This window comes from Lepidochelys kempii, chromosome 4, assembly GCF_965140285.1.
Source record: "Lepidochelys kempii isolate rLepKem1 chromosome 4, rLepKem1.hap1, whole genome shotgun sequence".
Lineage (NCBI taxonomy): Eukaryota > Metazoa > Chordata > Testudines > Cheloniidae > Lepidochelys > Lepidochelys kempii.
In genome coordinates, this window is record NC_136383.1 from 28,192,801 (window position 1) to 28,209,077 (window position 16,277).

At 44.4% G+C, this 16,277-nt stretch overlaps 1 protein-coding gene across 5 annotated transcripts in view; it reads left to right on the plus strand.

Moving 5' to 3' along the window:
* The first annotated feature begins 5,336 nt into the window (after positions 1-5,336).
* Positions 5,337-16,277, plus strand: part of NFKB1 (nuclear factor kappa B subunit 1) — a 94,234-nt gene continuing 83,293 nt past the window's right edge. The window contains exon 1 of one of the 5 annotated variants that reach the window (XM_073340806.2): positions 5,337-5,624. Coding sequence is in view for 4 of the 5 variants with exons in the window: in XM_073340805.2 (XP_073196906.2) it covers positions 5,867-5,876 (10 nt within the window). In the remaining variant the exon portion in view is untranslated. Of the gene's footprint in view, positions 5,625-5,779; positions 5,877-16,277 lie in introns of those variants that run through there. The other 4 variants (XM_073340805.2, XM_073340807.2, XM_073340804.2 and 1 more) reach the window with 4 other exon arrangements.

Consider the following 16,277-nt stretch of genomic DNA (forward strand, 5'->3'; position numbering starts at 1 on the left):
TGGTCCCGGTGTTTGCTGGCATTCAAGCAACATCCGTTCTTTATCTCTCTGTGTTATCCTCAGGAGAGTGATATTGGTCATGGTAACCTGGTTGAAATACGGGAATTTCATTAAGGGGACATTCAGAGGTGGCCGTTCCTACTTGGCTGTTTGCCTGTGGCGGAAAAGAAATCATCTTTAGCCAAGCGGTTGAGGGCAGGGGGAGGGCGCATTGATGCTGAGCTGTTTGTGTTTGGCTAGCAGGGATTTTCCCTGATACCAGCCACGCGGTGGGGGGAGGGGTAAAGCAATCATCCCAGAGAATCGAATGGGGTGGGGGGGTTAGTTTGGTTTCTGCTGCTGCACATTAACAAGAAAACCACAGCACTAAATGGCCAACTCAACGGGCTTCACTTGGTATGGGAAAGGAGGGTGCTGCTGTTATGAAGCTTGCAGAAGCTGAAAGACTATGGCTTACCGTGGCCGCCTGCAAGCTGAATCCTGTTGCCTGGCCCTCTATGTGTGATCTCTAACACCAAAGCCGCAGGCGCTTAATATAAGATGAAAAATGCAATCTTGTACCAAAATCAAATGTGCTATGTAATGTGAATAGTGTTGCTCACCGTGAAAGAGCATAGCCATTCTTCTGTAAAATGTATCTTTTTAAATACTTCACTCCCCTTTTTTCCCTCCCGCAGCTGCAAATGTTTCAAGCCTCCCTCCTCTGTCCCAAAGGCTCTCAGAGTGGCAAAAAACACACGCATGATGAAATGTTCCCTGAGCTCATGCAGTCGTCCGGCACTGACAGAGCTGTACGGGGGAGATACACGCTGGAGAGGGGCAGTCTCACCTCTGAAGAGCTCACCCTATTCCTTAGTGAAATCCACACAGCGAAATCCCCTCCCACCTCTGAGAGAAAAGAGACTGTAACACACCACCCCCCCCGCCCCTTCCCAATATCACGCAAGGTGGCAAAAAACACACGCATGATGAAATGTTCCCTGAGCTCATGCAGTCGTCCGGCACTGACAGAGCTCAGCAGAATCTGTGGAGGGGCACAGTACAGGAAAGCGGTCAATGAACGTGAGGACACAAGGGACGATCGAGATGAGAAGTGGTGGCAGGAAGATCAGAGGAGGCAAGATGCAATGCTGGGGCTACTGCAGGATCAAACGGACACGCTCTGGCGTCTGGTAGAGGTTCATGAATGGCAGCAGGATCTCAGACTGCCGCTGCAGCCCATGTTTAACAGCCCTCCCTCCTCCCCAAGTTCCATAGCCTCCTCACCCAGATGCCAAAGAACACGGCGGGGGGAGGCTCCAGGCACCCACCACTCCACCCCAGTGGAAAGCCCAAGCAACAGAAGGTTGGCATTCAACAAGTTTTGAAGTGACCTTTTCCTTCCCTCCTCCCACACCCCACCCAGGCTACCTTGTGAGTTATCTCCCTATTTTTATGATCAATTAATAAAGAATACATAGTTTTTAAACGAAAGTGACTTTATTTCCTTTGCAAGCAATCTGTGATTGAAGGGGGGAGGGTGGGTGGCTTACAGGGAATTAGAGTCAACCAAGGGGGCAGGTTTTCATCAAGGAGAAACAAACAGAAGTGGCACAGGGTATCCTGGCCAGTCATGAAACTGGTTTTCAAACCTTCTCTGATGCGCAGCGCACCCTGCTGTGCTCTTCTAATCGCCCTGGTGTCTGGCTGCACGTATTCAGCTGCCAGGTGATTTGCCTCGATCTCCCACCCCGCCATAAACATCTTCCCCTTACTCTCACAGAGATTGTGGAGCACACAGCAAGCAGCAATAACAATGGGAATACTGGTTTCGCTGAGGTCTGAGCAAGTCAGTAAACTGCTCTAGCGACCCTTTAAATGTCCAAATGCACATTCTACCACCATTCTGCACTTGCTCAGCATATAGTTGAACAGCTCCTTACTACAGTCCAGGATGCCTGTGTACAGCTTCATGGGCCAGGGCATTAAGGGGTAGGCTGAGTCCCCAAGGATAACGATAGGCATTTCAACATCCCCAACAGTCATTTTCTAGTCTGGGAAGTAAATCCCTTCCTGCAGCTTTTGAAACAGACCAGAGTTCCTGAAGATGCGTCATGTACCTTTCCCGGCCATCCCACGTTGGTGTTGGTGAAACATCCCTTGTGACCCACCAGTGCTTGCAGCACTATTGAAAAGTACCCCTTGCGGCTTGGTGCTCCGGTTCCACGATAGGGATATGGGTTCCATCTATGGCCCCACCACAGTTAGGGAATCCCATTGCAGTAAAGCCATCCACTATGACCTGCACATTTCCCAGGGTCACTACCCTTGATATCAGCAGAACTTTGATTGTATTGGCTACTTGCATTACAGCAGCCCCCAGGGTAGATTTGCCCACTCCAAATTGATTCCCGACTGATCCGTAGCTGTCTGGCGTTGCAAGCTTCCACAGAGCTACTGCTACTCGCTTCTCAACTGTGAGGGCTGCTCTCATCTTGGTATTCTTGCACTTCAGGGCAGGAGGAAAGGAAGACACAAAGTTCCATGAACTTATGCATGTGAAAGTTTCGGAGCCTCTGAGAATCATCCCAAACCTGCAACACTATACGGTCCCACCAGTCTGTGCTTGTTTCCCGAGCCCAGAATCGGCGTTCCACATCATGAGCCTGCTCCATTAACACCATGATCTCCAAATTTCCAGGGACTGCGGTTTTAGAAAAATCTGTGTCCATGTCCTCATCACTCTTGTCATCGCGCTGCCACCACCTCCTCGCCTGGTTTTTCAGACTCTGGTTCTTCATAAACTGCATGATAACGCACAAGGTGTTTACAATGGTCGTAACTGTTGCGGTGAGCTGAACGGGCTCCATGCTTGCTGTGCTACAGCATCTGCTCGGGCAATCCAGGGAAAAGGGCACGAAATGATTGTCTGCCATTGCTTTCACGGAGGGAGGGTTTACTGACGACATTTACCCATAACCACCCGCGATAAATTTTTGGCCCCATCAGGCATTGGGAGCTCAGCTCAGAATTCCAATGGGCAGCAGGGACTGCGGGATAGCTACCCATAGTGCACCGCTCAGAATGTCGACGCTTGCCACAGTATTATGGATGCACACCGCCGAATTAATGTGCTTAGTGTGGACACATGCACTTGACTTTATACAATCTGTTCCCAATAATCGACTTCTGTAAAATCGGAGTAATTTCATAGTGTAGACAAGGCCTTACTCCCATGCAGAAGATCTCTCGTAAGTGTAGGGCCTTAGGACATGATATTGCTTCTCTTGAAAGATAATCACAAAACTTCAGTGATGGTGGATTGGGTCTTAACAGAGTTAAAATTGTATTTTTATTTTTTTATTTTTAAAGATTAGATCTAGGGATGGTGCAGAGGATTTAATTTGGAACCTAAATGTTGGGTCCTAACCCCATTAACAATGTCCATTTAAAATCATTCCATGTCTGTTTTAACTTTTATAGCTATTTCAGGTTGTCCACTTTCCCGGTACTTGTTCACACAAGTCTTGCTTCTGAGCATGTCTGTGACGAGCTGCGATATGGCACCTTTCCTTTCAAATGACTCCCTCTGAAACACTTCCCACATTTTAGATCTATATTGATCTCCTTTCCACAGAGCCTTGGGGACCAATTCTCCTCCCTTGGTAGCTTGGGTATATTTATTATTATTATTTACCATAGGCTGGCTAACCTGGGGCCCTGTTGTTCTAAGTGCGGCACAAGCATATAGAAAAGGAGGATGGATGCCTCAAGAGATTTGCTTATGCTGTAGTGGCTGTTTTCAGGACTGTCTTGATTTAAACCATCCGCTTTTAACTGATATGGTATAAAGACTGGTGCTGAAAAACCTATGTTAATAACAGTGGGAATTTTCTGTGTAAATTCACTAGTGTAGACAAGGCTCATGTATTCAAATATCTCCCTCTAGGCTGGAAGATTTTTCTGTGTGTGCGCAGTTGCAGCTTCCGTGGAAGAAAGATCTTGTTCGATGTGGGTTTATTACAAGCTTCTTCCTCTCTAGGGCAGGAGGGTTGTGGGGGAAGGGCAGTTTCTCTCCAGCACACAAGGCTGGTAGTAGGGGGTATCAAGCAGGGCAATTGTCCAGGGGCCCTGAGAAACTAAGTTATGGGCGGCGGGGCTCAAGGTGGGGACCCACTCCTTAGTTTCTGCCCTGCGTCCCAGCAAATCTAACACTGGCCCTGCTAGCACAGAAAGCGCATGTGTGTCGCAGTCCCTTTTCTGGGGAGCAGGGCCGGATTAACTCTCCTGTGGGCCTGGAGCTATTAGATTTTCTGGGGCCCCTGGGGGTTTGGAGTGGGTTGGGGCTGGGGATTGGGGTGCAGGCTCTGACAGTGAGGTGCTCAACTCCGCTGGGTCCTGGTCGGCAGCGCAGCAGGGCTAAGGCAGGATCCCTGCCTGCTCTGCTCCCTGAGGTGGTCAGCACGTCTAGCCCCTAAACAGAGGGGCCAGGCCGCTCTGCATGGTGCACGCTGCCTGTGCATGCAGGCACCGCCCTACAGCTCCCATTGGCCGGGGTACCAGTGGAGCGGGCTCTGGGGGCAGCACACATTGATTCCCTGAATGCCCTTCACCTATGGCCTGCAGGGGCACATTGGTAAGCCAGCGCTTGCAGCTCTAGGCCCGGGGGGAGCACCAACGTTCAGGGACCGGTGTCTTGCCCCTGGCATGGAGACTTGCCGCGGCCCTGATGAAAGGAAGCAGCGGGCCACATCTGGCCCGTGGGGGCCCCCTTAGCCCAAGGCCCGGGGCTGCAGCCCCTACATCAATCCGGCCCTGGGTGGGAGAGAATTGGGAGGGGAGGGGAGGGGCGGGGGGGGTGTGTTACAGTCCCTTTTCTCTCAGAGGTGGGAGAGGATTTCGCTGAGTGGATTCACTAAGGAATAGGGTGAGCTCTTCAGAGGTGAGACTGCCCCTCCCCAGCGTGTATCTCCCCCGTACAGCACACTAGGCCACGGACCTGATTGGGGGTCTCTGGCCGCTACTAGCATCTAAATAATTAACAATAACGCTGACGGGTTGTTTGTTTTGTTTTAAATCTTCCCCAACTCGAATCCTGGCCACAGCGGGTCTCAGAGCAGGGCCCTGCCGCAGCACTAACCCGCGCTACCCGCTGCCGCCGCAGGCATCCCGGGAGCTGCTCCGCCTTTGGAGCGCCCCTCTCGTGTGCAACCTCCCCGCCCTTCCGCGGCGGCCTCCGCTTCTCTCTCGCTCTCGAAACGTCAGTGGGAATTTCCAGCCAGGAAGGAAGTGAGAGCAGCGGCAGGGGAGGGAGAGGGGAGGTAACTCGCTGCGAAAGGGCAGCTGCTGAGAGGTCTGTGGGACGGAGCCGCCCGGGCCGCTCTCCAGAACACGGGGGGAAAATCCCCGCTGCGCTGGGGCTGCAGGGGAGGAGGACGAGGCGGCTGCTCCCGCCGGCCGCTCCGCTTCGCAGCCTGGTTTACATGGCGCCGCGCTGACTCTTGCAAAAGGCGGCGGCGGCGGCGGCAAGCGACGTGCAAGGCTGAGCGGCTGCCCCGAGCGGGGCTCACCCCCTGCCGACGCACCGGAGTGCGGCCAGCCTGGAGAAGGAGCGGGGCCGAGCCGGAGTACGCTCCCGCGTGAGGGTGAGTACATACATCAATGTCGGGTCTTTGTCCGCCTAGGCTGGAGCCGCCCGGGCGCTTGCTCTGGTGCCTTTTTAAACATTCACCTTCACCAGCTGCTTCACTTCCTCATTCCTGTTCGGGCTGCCCGCCCGCCCATCCGCCCGTCATGCGTGTGAAGAGGGATGAGCTTCACACCAGCCAGCTGCTGCGGGGAGAGTGCTACGCTCCCTTTAACCGGTGCCGCTGCGGAGTAACTCCGGATGGACGCTGGTACGACTGACAGCAGGTTTTGGCCTGGCGGGATTTGTAATGTAAAAGAAACTGATGGGGGGGGGGGTGGTTGACGAGAAAGTGTGAGGCTACTTAACATGGGGAAATAGATTCAATTTGTGTAATGACCCAGCCACTCCCAGTCTCTATTCAAGACCAAGTTAATGGTATCTAGTTTGCAAAATAATTCAAGTTCAGCAGTTTTTCGTTGGAGTCTATTCTTCAGTTTTTCTGTTGCAAAATTGCCACCTTTAAGTCTGTTACTGAGTGACCAGAGAGGTTGAAGTGTTCTCCTACTGGTTTTTGAGTGTTATGATTCCTGATGTCAGATTTGTGTCCATTTATTCTTTTGCATAGACACTGTCCGGTTTGGCCAATGTACATGGCAGAAGGGCACTGCTGGCACATGATGGCATATATCACATTGGTAGATGTGCAGGTGAACGAGCCCTTGATGGCGTGGCTGATGCGATTAGGTCCTATGATGGTGTCACTTGAATAGATATGTGGATAGAGTTGGACATGTTAAGTATCCTCACAGCTGCTTGTCAACTGTCTGAAATGGGCCATCTTGATTATCACTACAAAAGTGTCTTTTCTCCTGGTGATAATAGCTCATCTTAATTAATTAGCCTCTTAGAGTTGGTATGGCAACTTCCACCTTTTCATGTTCTCTGTATGTATATAGATCTTCTTATTATATGTTCCATTCTATGCATCTGATGAAGTGGGCTGTAGCCCACAAAAGCTTATGCTCAATAAATTTATTAGTCTCTAAGGTGCCACAAGTACTCCTATAATGTTTTTAAGTTCTCATCCAAAAGACTGATATACAGTAAACGGCGTAGAGCTATTTCTCCAGGGTATATCCAGATTCATTAGTATTAGCTTTAAAAGCAAACAAAGGAGAAAAAAATGGGGAATTATTGTTAAAATAATCTGAGCAGGTCCAAAGCAATAGGTGTCCAGCAGGTGCTGCCTGCTAGGAGCACATATGGCTTGGGACACTCTACAATAATGTAATATACTGAACCTTAGGTGAGTTTACAAAATGAGAGCTTAAGTGTGGTGTGTTTCTTATTCTGAAAACCTCATTGTTTGTAAGGGCAGTGTCTTACCTGTATATGAGAACCTGTCAATATGATTGATTTACCCCCTTCCCTATCTCCCTCCTCCATCGATTTATGGAGTCATTGGACCAGAAATGAAGTGTTACTGGTCACTTAACTAGTCTTTCAATAAATGAATGACTTATTGTGAATGACTGTGTTGTGGATTTTCCTTAAAGGGTGGCTGTCCACTTGATTTTTTTTTTCCATTATGCAAATTCAAAAATTCCAGTTTCTGTTAGTGCACACTTTAAATTTCATGCTGTGATATTTCTTCGTCAAGAATATTGTAAATAAAAAATGTATATGGTTTTTCTACTCTTTTGTTAAAGTTTGTAAAGGTTCGTAAGCTCGGGAGAAACTCGCTGTGCATAAAGTGCTTTCAAGTCCACAAAAGAAACAAACTGAAAAAGGAAAGGGAGAGAATTATTTTTTAACTTTGTAGGGGTTACTTGTAACTAGAGGAGGCACAGAATTTCAGTCTGAAAATACAGTGATTTTTCAAATGTCCCTTTGATTTTACATGTGAAATTTCTACTTCATCTGAAAGAAAAATCACGGTTTCTACTACATTGCATTGTTTGGATTCCCTTAAAAACTAGTCACTTACCAATATGACTGGTGTAAGCATTATTTCTGATATTTTCAATAATTCCATTCTAAGTATAGGGAATACTGCAGCTAATTTAAATAATTTCAAAAGCAGTAAATGGGATCTTCAGTACTAAATAATGAAAATGAAATTATCATGGATGGAAAATAATAGCTATTTAATTGTTTGTTACATTTGACTGTAAAAAATAAGAGGATTCAGCTCTCCATTATTTTTTATTTGAGTAGCATTTGTTGACATGAATGAATGAGCATTTTTAAGTTACTCACTTCACGTGAACAAAAAATAGGAAATAGTTTCTGAAACTTACATACAAAATGGAGTCTGCATTAAGATGAATTACATTATGTGCCCTGATCCCCAAAATGCTTCTGTATATGATCATGTATTATTCAGACAAGTGAAATTAATTATGCATGTAAGAGTTTGCGGGATTGTGGTTTTATGAATTAAGCATTGCTATTAGTTTAACGATACATTTCAGTTTTCAGTTAAAAATGGTAAATTTTAAAAGGCACTAGTCCTTGCAAAAACTTATACACACTTGTTAAAATGAAAAGTTTGAGAGGAAAATATAGATAACATAAATTGACAAATTTAAGTCCTTTTTTCCTCTCTTTCTCTTCCGAAGAAGAAAAATCAAAGCAGTAGTAAAGGGTTTGATGCTCCACTCCAGTACACCAGATTTGTAGCAGTGTTACTCCACAAAACTGATGTAATGAGTGAATAATGTGACCAACTGTTTCATTTTGAATTCGGGAACTTATTTGCAGTTTACTGTGAATTTGTTTACTTTTCTAAATATTCTGCTAGCCAAAGAAGGGGTTGGGGTTTTGTTTTGTGTTTTTTCTGGTTTAGAGCCACACTTCTGTCATTTGCTGATTTTGGGGGGGGGGCTTGCAGTATTTTGTCATCTATATCAATTAATGAGCAATAATTGAGTTGCTAAAATGCAAAAACAGTATGCTATTTAAAGACTCAAATGTGGTTCTTCAGATGGTGTAAATTGTCATAGTTCTGTGATTCATTGACATTCAAGCTATGAGGCAAAGGGGGGAGGGGGCAGTGCCTTGCCCCGACCTTAGTTTGCCCCCCACCCAGACTTTTCATAGGGCTATATGCTCCATTATGTCTTCTACTTCCTCTCCCCCACTTTCCTGCTCCCTCCCCTCTCCCCCCCCCGCGACTTTTCAGGCTACAATATAATAACATATAATGTTATATACACTGAAACACAACTTCCTCCTGCCCCCCCGCCCAAATATTTCTGAAATGGCGCTCCCAGAGCTATGATATGCACACTAGCAAAGGATCTGTCCACAACATTTATACACTTGAATTTTTATTTAGCCTTCTAAGAACTAGCTTTGGTAAAATGTCTGCAAGAACTGTGAATAATTTCAGACTGTAGTATTGATTTTAACAGGTGGAAAGCTTTTCTTTTCCCTTCCTGCCCAGATCCTCCCCCCCCCCCCCATATCCCTTTTAATGGAAGAAATTTACATTAACAAAAAAAGTCGTCACAAAATTAAATTAGTTTCATTAATAACTAGTCAATAGGTGCTGGAGAGAGTTAACATTATGAAACTGAGAATGATTTGGTTTCATTTTGGTGAGGAGTTGTGTAGCTCTAAAAAATACTGACTTCCTCAGTGAAGTAATTTTGTGACTGACAGGGAACCCTGGGTTATCTCAATCATTCGGTGAATTTTGAAGCTGTTTTGCACAGTGAAAAATGCCCCGGAAAAAAGTACTTGTGATTGAAAAGGAAAATGAGGAAGGATTGGGGGGGGGGAGGGAAGGGATGGAGAGCGCTGGTTAATTTAGTACCATCTTTTAAACATTTCCTACTTCTTACAATTATATATATGTAGTTTCACAATGATTTTAGGTATTTTTCTTTAAGCTTGATTTATTACTCTTATTTGGCTGAAACTATGTGATTTCAGTAATGCTTAGCAATAGATATCTATAGGGAAGCATCACTACATCACAAACTCAACACTTCGTAACTATTGGAATTTTCATGAAAAATCAAGTTCCCCTTTCTAATCAGTGTTGCTTTGTCCTTTTTTGCTTTCCATATGCTGCTACATATATAATGGTCCATGAGCTAACCCAGAAAATGCCCTTCAATTGTAGGACCCCATGTATGGTGTTTCTTATGTACAGTGGACCTGTTCTAGGAGCATCGGAACCAAATTGGCAGCCCTTTCTGTGTATGAGGGTTATGGAGTATGTTGTTATAATTATTAAAATTCATAGGCTAATTTATGGAACCAAGTTTTCCCTTTTAGTTACACACATATCCTACCCCACTGACTCAGAGGTTGAAAAGATGTAACTGAGAAATGAATGTTTTTATTCATTTATTGTTAGCTTTTTGTGCCAAGAGAAACCATGGCTCAGAAACCTCTGTGGTCTTTGGACACACTGTGTTATCAGACGATCATGTGTCGTGAGAGACCACTTCAGAAAAGAAATTAATCTGAACAAAACGTTCCTGCCTTATAGATCACTGTTGTTTCCCAGCTATACATTTACATTTAAAAGTATCTTGAAGGGAGAGAGAATCTTATTTACTCAGTTAGCAAGCAAGAACATTTCCAAACAACTTTCTGTCAATTTACTGATGGATTTATCCTGCAGGGGATTCCTGCTCCAAAGGTGAAAATAGTGGAGTTAATTATTTTTAAAAAATGGAAAAAGAGTTCTAGACACTCAGCTCTAGGTCACTTTCAGCCCCAGCCCTTAAAGTTCCCATATGATGGCCACTATGTGGACTGTGTGATAGGCTTAGAAAAATTTCTGCCTTGCCAAAATCATAATCACAACAGTCACTAATTATGAAGTTATTGTCCAATATTGTCTCAGTAATTATGTCCTCATTTCCAAAGGTACTTAAGCACGTGCCTAGTTTTAAGCACATGAGTAGTTCCACTGAAATCCATGAGACCACCCCATCTTTATTTCAAGCGTGTGGTTAAGTACCTTGTTAAATCAGGGTCTGTCTTCGTTGACAGTTTCATCTGAGAGGCCAAGGACTAAACCAGCGTGTTTCTGAATTATTCTGTCTCTGTCCCATTTTATAAGTAAAATCTCTAGATTAGTATTGAGCTACACTGTCAGACTGAGCACCAGTGAAATCCAGCACCAAATTAATTAAATTCTTCCTGTTGTAAGGCCCAGAATTAGTTAAGGTAAAACACTGTGGGCTAGACTAACAAAGAAATGTACATGTGGTAAGGCTGAGCATTACCATGCTTAATTTTTAGGCACCTAGAAGGTTAGGCACTGAGGTTCCCTGTACAATTAATGGGGAGAGATGGGTGCCTCAGAATGGGATTATGCAGAAGCCAGCACGCTGGGTGGCTCGTTGTCTAATTTACCTAGGGGGAGATGCCACGTCAAGGGGTGTGTGCTAAGCCCTGCTTCTCTCTTGGAGATGGGTGCCTAAAACCAGGCTGCAGGGATATATCTCCCTCTCATTGAGATTCCTTGCTGCCAGTCTTGTCCTCAGGTTAGCCTCCTATGCTGTTTTAGCAAGATGCCAGGGACCAGAGGGAGAGACCTCCCTTTTAACCTTTAGACCAGTGGATAGGGTACTCACGCAAGATGAAGAAGACTTCCCTCCATGCCCCCCATTTCAGATCCCTCGTCCTGATGGGGAGAAAGGTGGCAAATCTCTCTTCAGAACCTCTCTCAGGCGAATGCTGTAACCACTGGGCTAAGGGATATTCTGATGTGGGTCTCCCTTAGTCTCTCCTGTTGAAGCTGTCCCACTTTGGATTAAATAATGAAAGAATCACTGGGCAAGAGAGAGTGTGTGCAAACGTGAGAAGGACGGTAACCTGGTGATTAGAGCACTCACCTGGGAGAGCCAGGATCCAGTTCCCCTGCTGCAGTGACTTTTTTTATTACTCACAATGGAATAGCTTCAACAGGAGAGATTGAGGGACACCCCCCCCACCCCCTCAGAATATCCTATAGCTCAGTGGTTAGGGCACTTACTTGAGGGTGGCAAAGCCCAGTTCAAATCCCTTCTCCCCTTATGTGGAGGGTGGACTTGAACTGGGGATCTCCCACATCCCAGGTGAGTATCCTAACCACTGAGCTAAAAGTTATGAGGGTGGTCCTCTTTCTTACCCTCCCCCTTCCCCATTTTGTGTGAGTTCACCTACTGGGGCCCCGATCCAGTAGACAAGGTCTGAACACGTTCACTGGATGGGGCCCTGCAGGCGAGTTAGGTGGAGGAATGCCTGTCTTCATCCAGTTTGTGAATCAGTTTGGGCCTGAGGCCTCCATAAGCTGGCATGGAGCTGTGGTGTGCATGCCCAGAGGCTGAAACATAGTTCCTTGGAAACTTTTACTGCACAAATGTAGGCGGAGAGTGATTTTTCTAAGCACTAACAAGATGTGGGAGGCAGCTGAGTGGGGGTTTTGTGAATCCCAGTGGAGCCTGATTCTGGGATTTAGGCACCTACCATGGCAGTTAGGGATACATTCACAAAAGGATTTAGGCACCTATCAGCTTCAATCCAGCGAGTGACTCCTATTGGTATTTCAAAGGTTGAAGAACACATGAGGCCCTAGGTAGGATGATGTTCTTTAAAATCAGATTTCTTGCCTCTCACAGACCTCTGGATAGTTTGAGGCACATAAATAAAATAAGCAATAGAGGTACTCCAATGATTTTCTAATTTTACTAGTGATGTTTTGAAATATTTTATGTTGTATAATATGAATTATACTACATACAATTGCGGCCTAAGCGACTGTTGTCATGTGTTTTGTTTTATGTGAATTAAATCCCAGACAGCCTGAGTTCTACCTCCCAAATCTCATTTTGAAAACAGGTTTCAGCCTCCCCAAACCCAGACTTTTAAAACTCACGTTGCTGTCCTGAGTTTTACCTATGTTATTTGCGTATTGACATTGCACCACCAACCAGTCAGAAGGTCAGCACTTCCAATTTTCAGTGGTCAGCTTGCAAACAAGGGCCATTGAGAATCCCTGGCCACCACCACCACGAAAAAGAACTGATGGAGCTCTTGCTACCTCCAGAGCCCCCTCTCTCCACAATGTATGTCAGTGTTCTTGTTTAAATGGGGAATCCCACCCTGTCTGTATTACACTCCAGAGCCTGCACTGAAAGTGCAACTGGTGGTGCATGACAGTGTGTTGGAGCTTAGAAATGTGTTGGGCGGAGGGGGTTTGTTTTGTTTGTTTGTTCGTTTTTAGTTACTTGAGAAATTATTCATTCGCCGTAAATGATCCAGTTCGACTCTGGATACTCATATGCAATTCTCATTTAGAAGAAGGGGAAGTATGTATGTTTCCTGGGTTACAATTTGACTGTTTTACAAAAAATGTTAATATCATACAATTACAAACAGGGCCGACCTTAGGGAAAATGGCGCCCTGGGCAAACTTGTATTTTGGTGCCCACTGCCTCCCCCTCCATTGCCTATCCACTGTGGATAGTTCTCTGAAAACATCCACTCGGTGTGCAATGGCAGTCAAAAAAGCTAACAATTTTGGGAATCATTAGGAAAGGGATAGATATAAGACAGATAATATCATATTGCCTCTATATAAATCCATCGTACACCCACATCTTGAATACGGCATGCAGATTTGGTCGTCCATCTCAAAAAAGATGTATTAGAATTGGAAAAGGTTCAGAAAAGGGCAACAAAAATGATTAGGGGTATGGAACAGCTTCCATATAAGGAAAAATTAATAAGACTGGGATTTTTCAGCTTGGAAAAGAGACAACTAAGGAGCAATATGCTAGATCGGGGGTGGCCAACCTGTGGCTCCAGAGCCACATGCAGCTCTTCAGAAGTTAATGTGCAGCTCCTTGTATAGGCACCGACCCTGGGGCTGGAGCTACAGGCGACAACTTTGGCCATGAGCCACGATGGGCAGGGATGGTGTCCCTAGCTTCTGTTTGACAGAAGCTGGGAATGGGTGACAGGGGATGGATCACTTGATGATTATCTGTTCTGTTCATTCCCTCTAAAGCACCTGGCATTGGCTACTGTCAGAAGACAGATACTGGGATAGATGGACCTTTGGTCTGATCCGGTGTGGCTGTTCTTTTTCTTATTTTACTCAGGATCAATATGCTTGAAGCACAATTTATGTGTGTAGAGCAAATATTAACATATCGCTATCTGTCATTAGGTCACTACTTCATTTTTTATTCCTTCCCTAAGTGCTAGTCATAATCTAGAAGTCCCCTTAGTAAGGAAAGTCATTAGGTTTCCAGGGATGCTCAGTGAAGTAAGATTAATGAGGGAACACTGCCCATTCTGCAGGAACAAAGCAAAACACAGGTGTAAGTTACAAGAACTACATATTCCTCTCTGATTTTCACATTACATTTAGTGCCAGTTATTATTTACAAATTTTATCTTAAACAGTTGGCATCAGTCGCACAATATCGGGGCAATTAACCTTATTAGGCTCAATGGTGGAGCATATTCTGCAACTTTTATGTAGATTATTCCCAACCTGTCTTAAACCTTAAAGGCAGCAAAAAGTTTGGTTGTATTGTACATGGATTAATTATACAGATAAGACAGCCATTCCCACAGTATTATTACTGTTTGTCTGATAAATTTCCCCATGCTATCAAATGTTTAGCTCAATAAAGTAATTGTTTCTTGTAGAAAATCTATGGCCATATTTTCAAAAGAGCTCAGTCAGCACCCAGTTGCGCTCATTTAGATTTTTTAAAAAGTGTCTACATTTTCATAAGATTTCAGCTTCCACTTAAGGTACGATATTAAGTGGCCATATTTTCAAAAGTGCTCAGCATCCAGAAACTTCTGTTGAGAGTAGTTGTGGTGTTGAGCACATTTGAAAATGTGGCCCCTAGTCTTTGTTCATCATTTTATTGTCACAAGCACTCACAGACTTTCTGTAGGCTATAATTCTATGCAGATTCTGTGGAAAGACCTTGATGGCTGGTAATGCATCCTTTGCTGAAAGAATTTTTAAGATGGAGTGTAAAATTATTGTTTAAAAAGAACTAAAGTATTATCTAAGATCCCAAATCAAGAGGAAAAATCATTTCCATCTGAAATTTTATCAGTTTTAAGATACACAAGGCCAAAACCTCCTGAGTCCCATCAAACAGAAAATCATAACTAGCCATAGCAAATAACAAAGATTGTGTTAGTAGAAAAACCAGCGTACAATGTCATCATTCTGGGTTGACGTAAAAAAAATTAGACGATCAACAGATTTGTTAGTGGCTGGAGAAATGTAGCAATTTAAATTCTGCAGCCCCTTAACAGCACTGGAGAAGGCTGCCTCTCTGTGATACAGTAATATGCAACTATTTTTAACGTATTTTCTTTTCAATAGCATGTCTAAAACTGTACATTCAGTATAACACTCTTTTAAAAAAATCTCAAACACACCCAGTACTGAAGTCACAGAGGGGGAAAAAGACATTAGTAATATGTAAAAAAGGAAAGGATCTGCTGGGAGATTAAAAGGATGATCTCAAGTTGAGATTTAAGCAGTTTCTGTAATGTAGTTTCACATGTTTCAGCTGCCTCAGAGACCCCCGTCAATTTTTGTGATTTTTATAAACACCTTTCATGTTTTTTAAAATGTTCTTTCCCCTCTTGCTGTATAAAAGACCCAGTCATACGATGAGTGTAAGAGTGAAGTTGACTGTATACAAAATGATGTTAAGAGCAAACAAACCTAAAAATTGAGGAAAATAATTTTGCATCTAATCTCTTTCAGTTATAATAATTTAGGGGGTCTCACTTGTAACAGTAGCAGTTAGGTGTACATATAAAATGTGTAATTATGCATGCCATACTGGCGAGTGTGCATGCAACTTTCAAATTCCCAGTATTTCCAAAGCCATTCCTCAGAACAATAGTTTACCTTAATGATCACATCTTATTCTGCCATTACCTAGGTATTAGGTAATACTGCCAGGTATTAGGACGAATACAAACCAAATAGGTAGTGGGATACCTGTGGAAACAAAATGACTGCCACAGTGAAACCTTCTCTGCAACAGACTTTTTTTTTCCCTGTATAATTTCCCATTAGTGCAGCTCCATCGGTGGTAGCAATGATGGGAGTGCAAGACACAGATAGCTGCCAGCGATTCTACCTCTTTGTTGTATATACCTGCTTTAAGCAGGTTTAGACAACATGGTCTTTAAAATGCCAGCGACTGCCTGGAGCTCTGCCTGCGCTAGTGTTTCCACTGGTGGTCCCACTCATGGAGCTGCACCAATGTTAGCAAAGGGAATTTTTTCAGCGAAAAGCCTTGTGTAGATACAGTCTAAAAGTTTTACAGTGAGCTAAAGGCCAGACATGGTTAAAACTACAAAAAGCAGGTTCCTCTGTGTAGCTGTTGTACATTATGTTGATGACCTATCTTGCCCTATGAGTATCCTCTCCAGGAGTTTAGAAGGCCTAAGGCTTTGTGCATACAATAATATGATGTGCTTCTTATCAGTAGATCTTAAAGCACTTTACAAAGAAGGTTGGTATCATTATCCCTGTTTCACAGATGGGCAAACTGTGGCGCAGAGCAGTGAAGTGACTTGTTTAAGATCCCCCAATCTGCCAGAGGCAGAGCTGGGAATAGAACCCAGGTTTCCTACACTGAAATAAAACAGTTTACTGTATACAGAC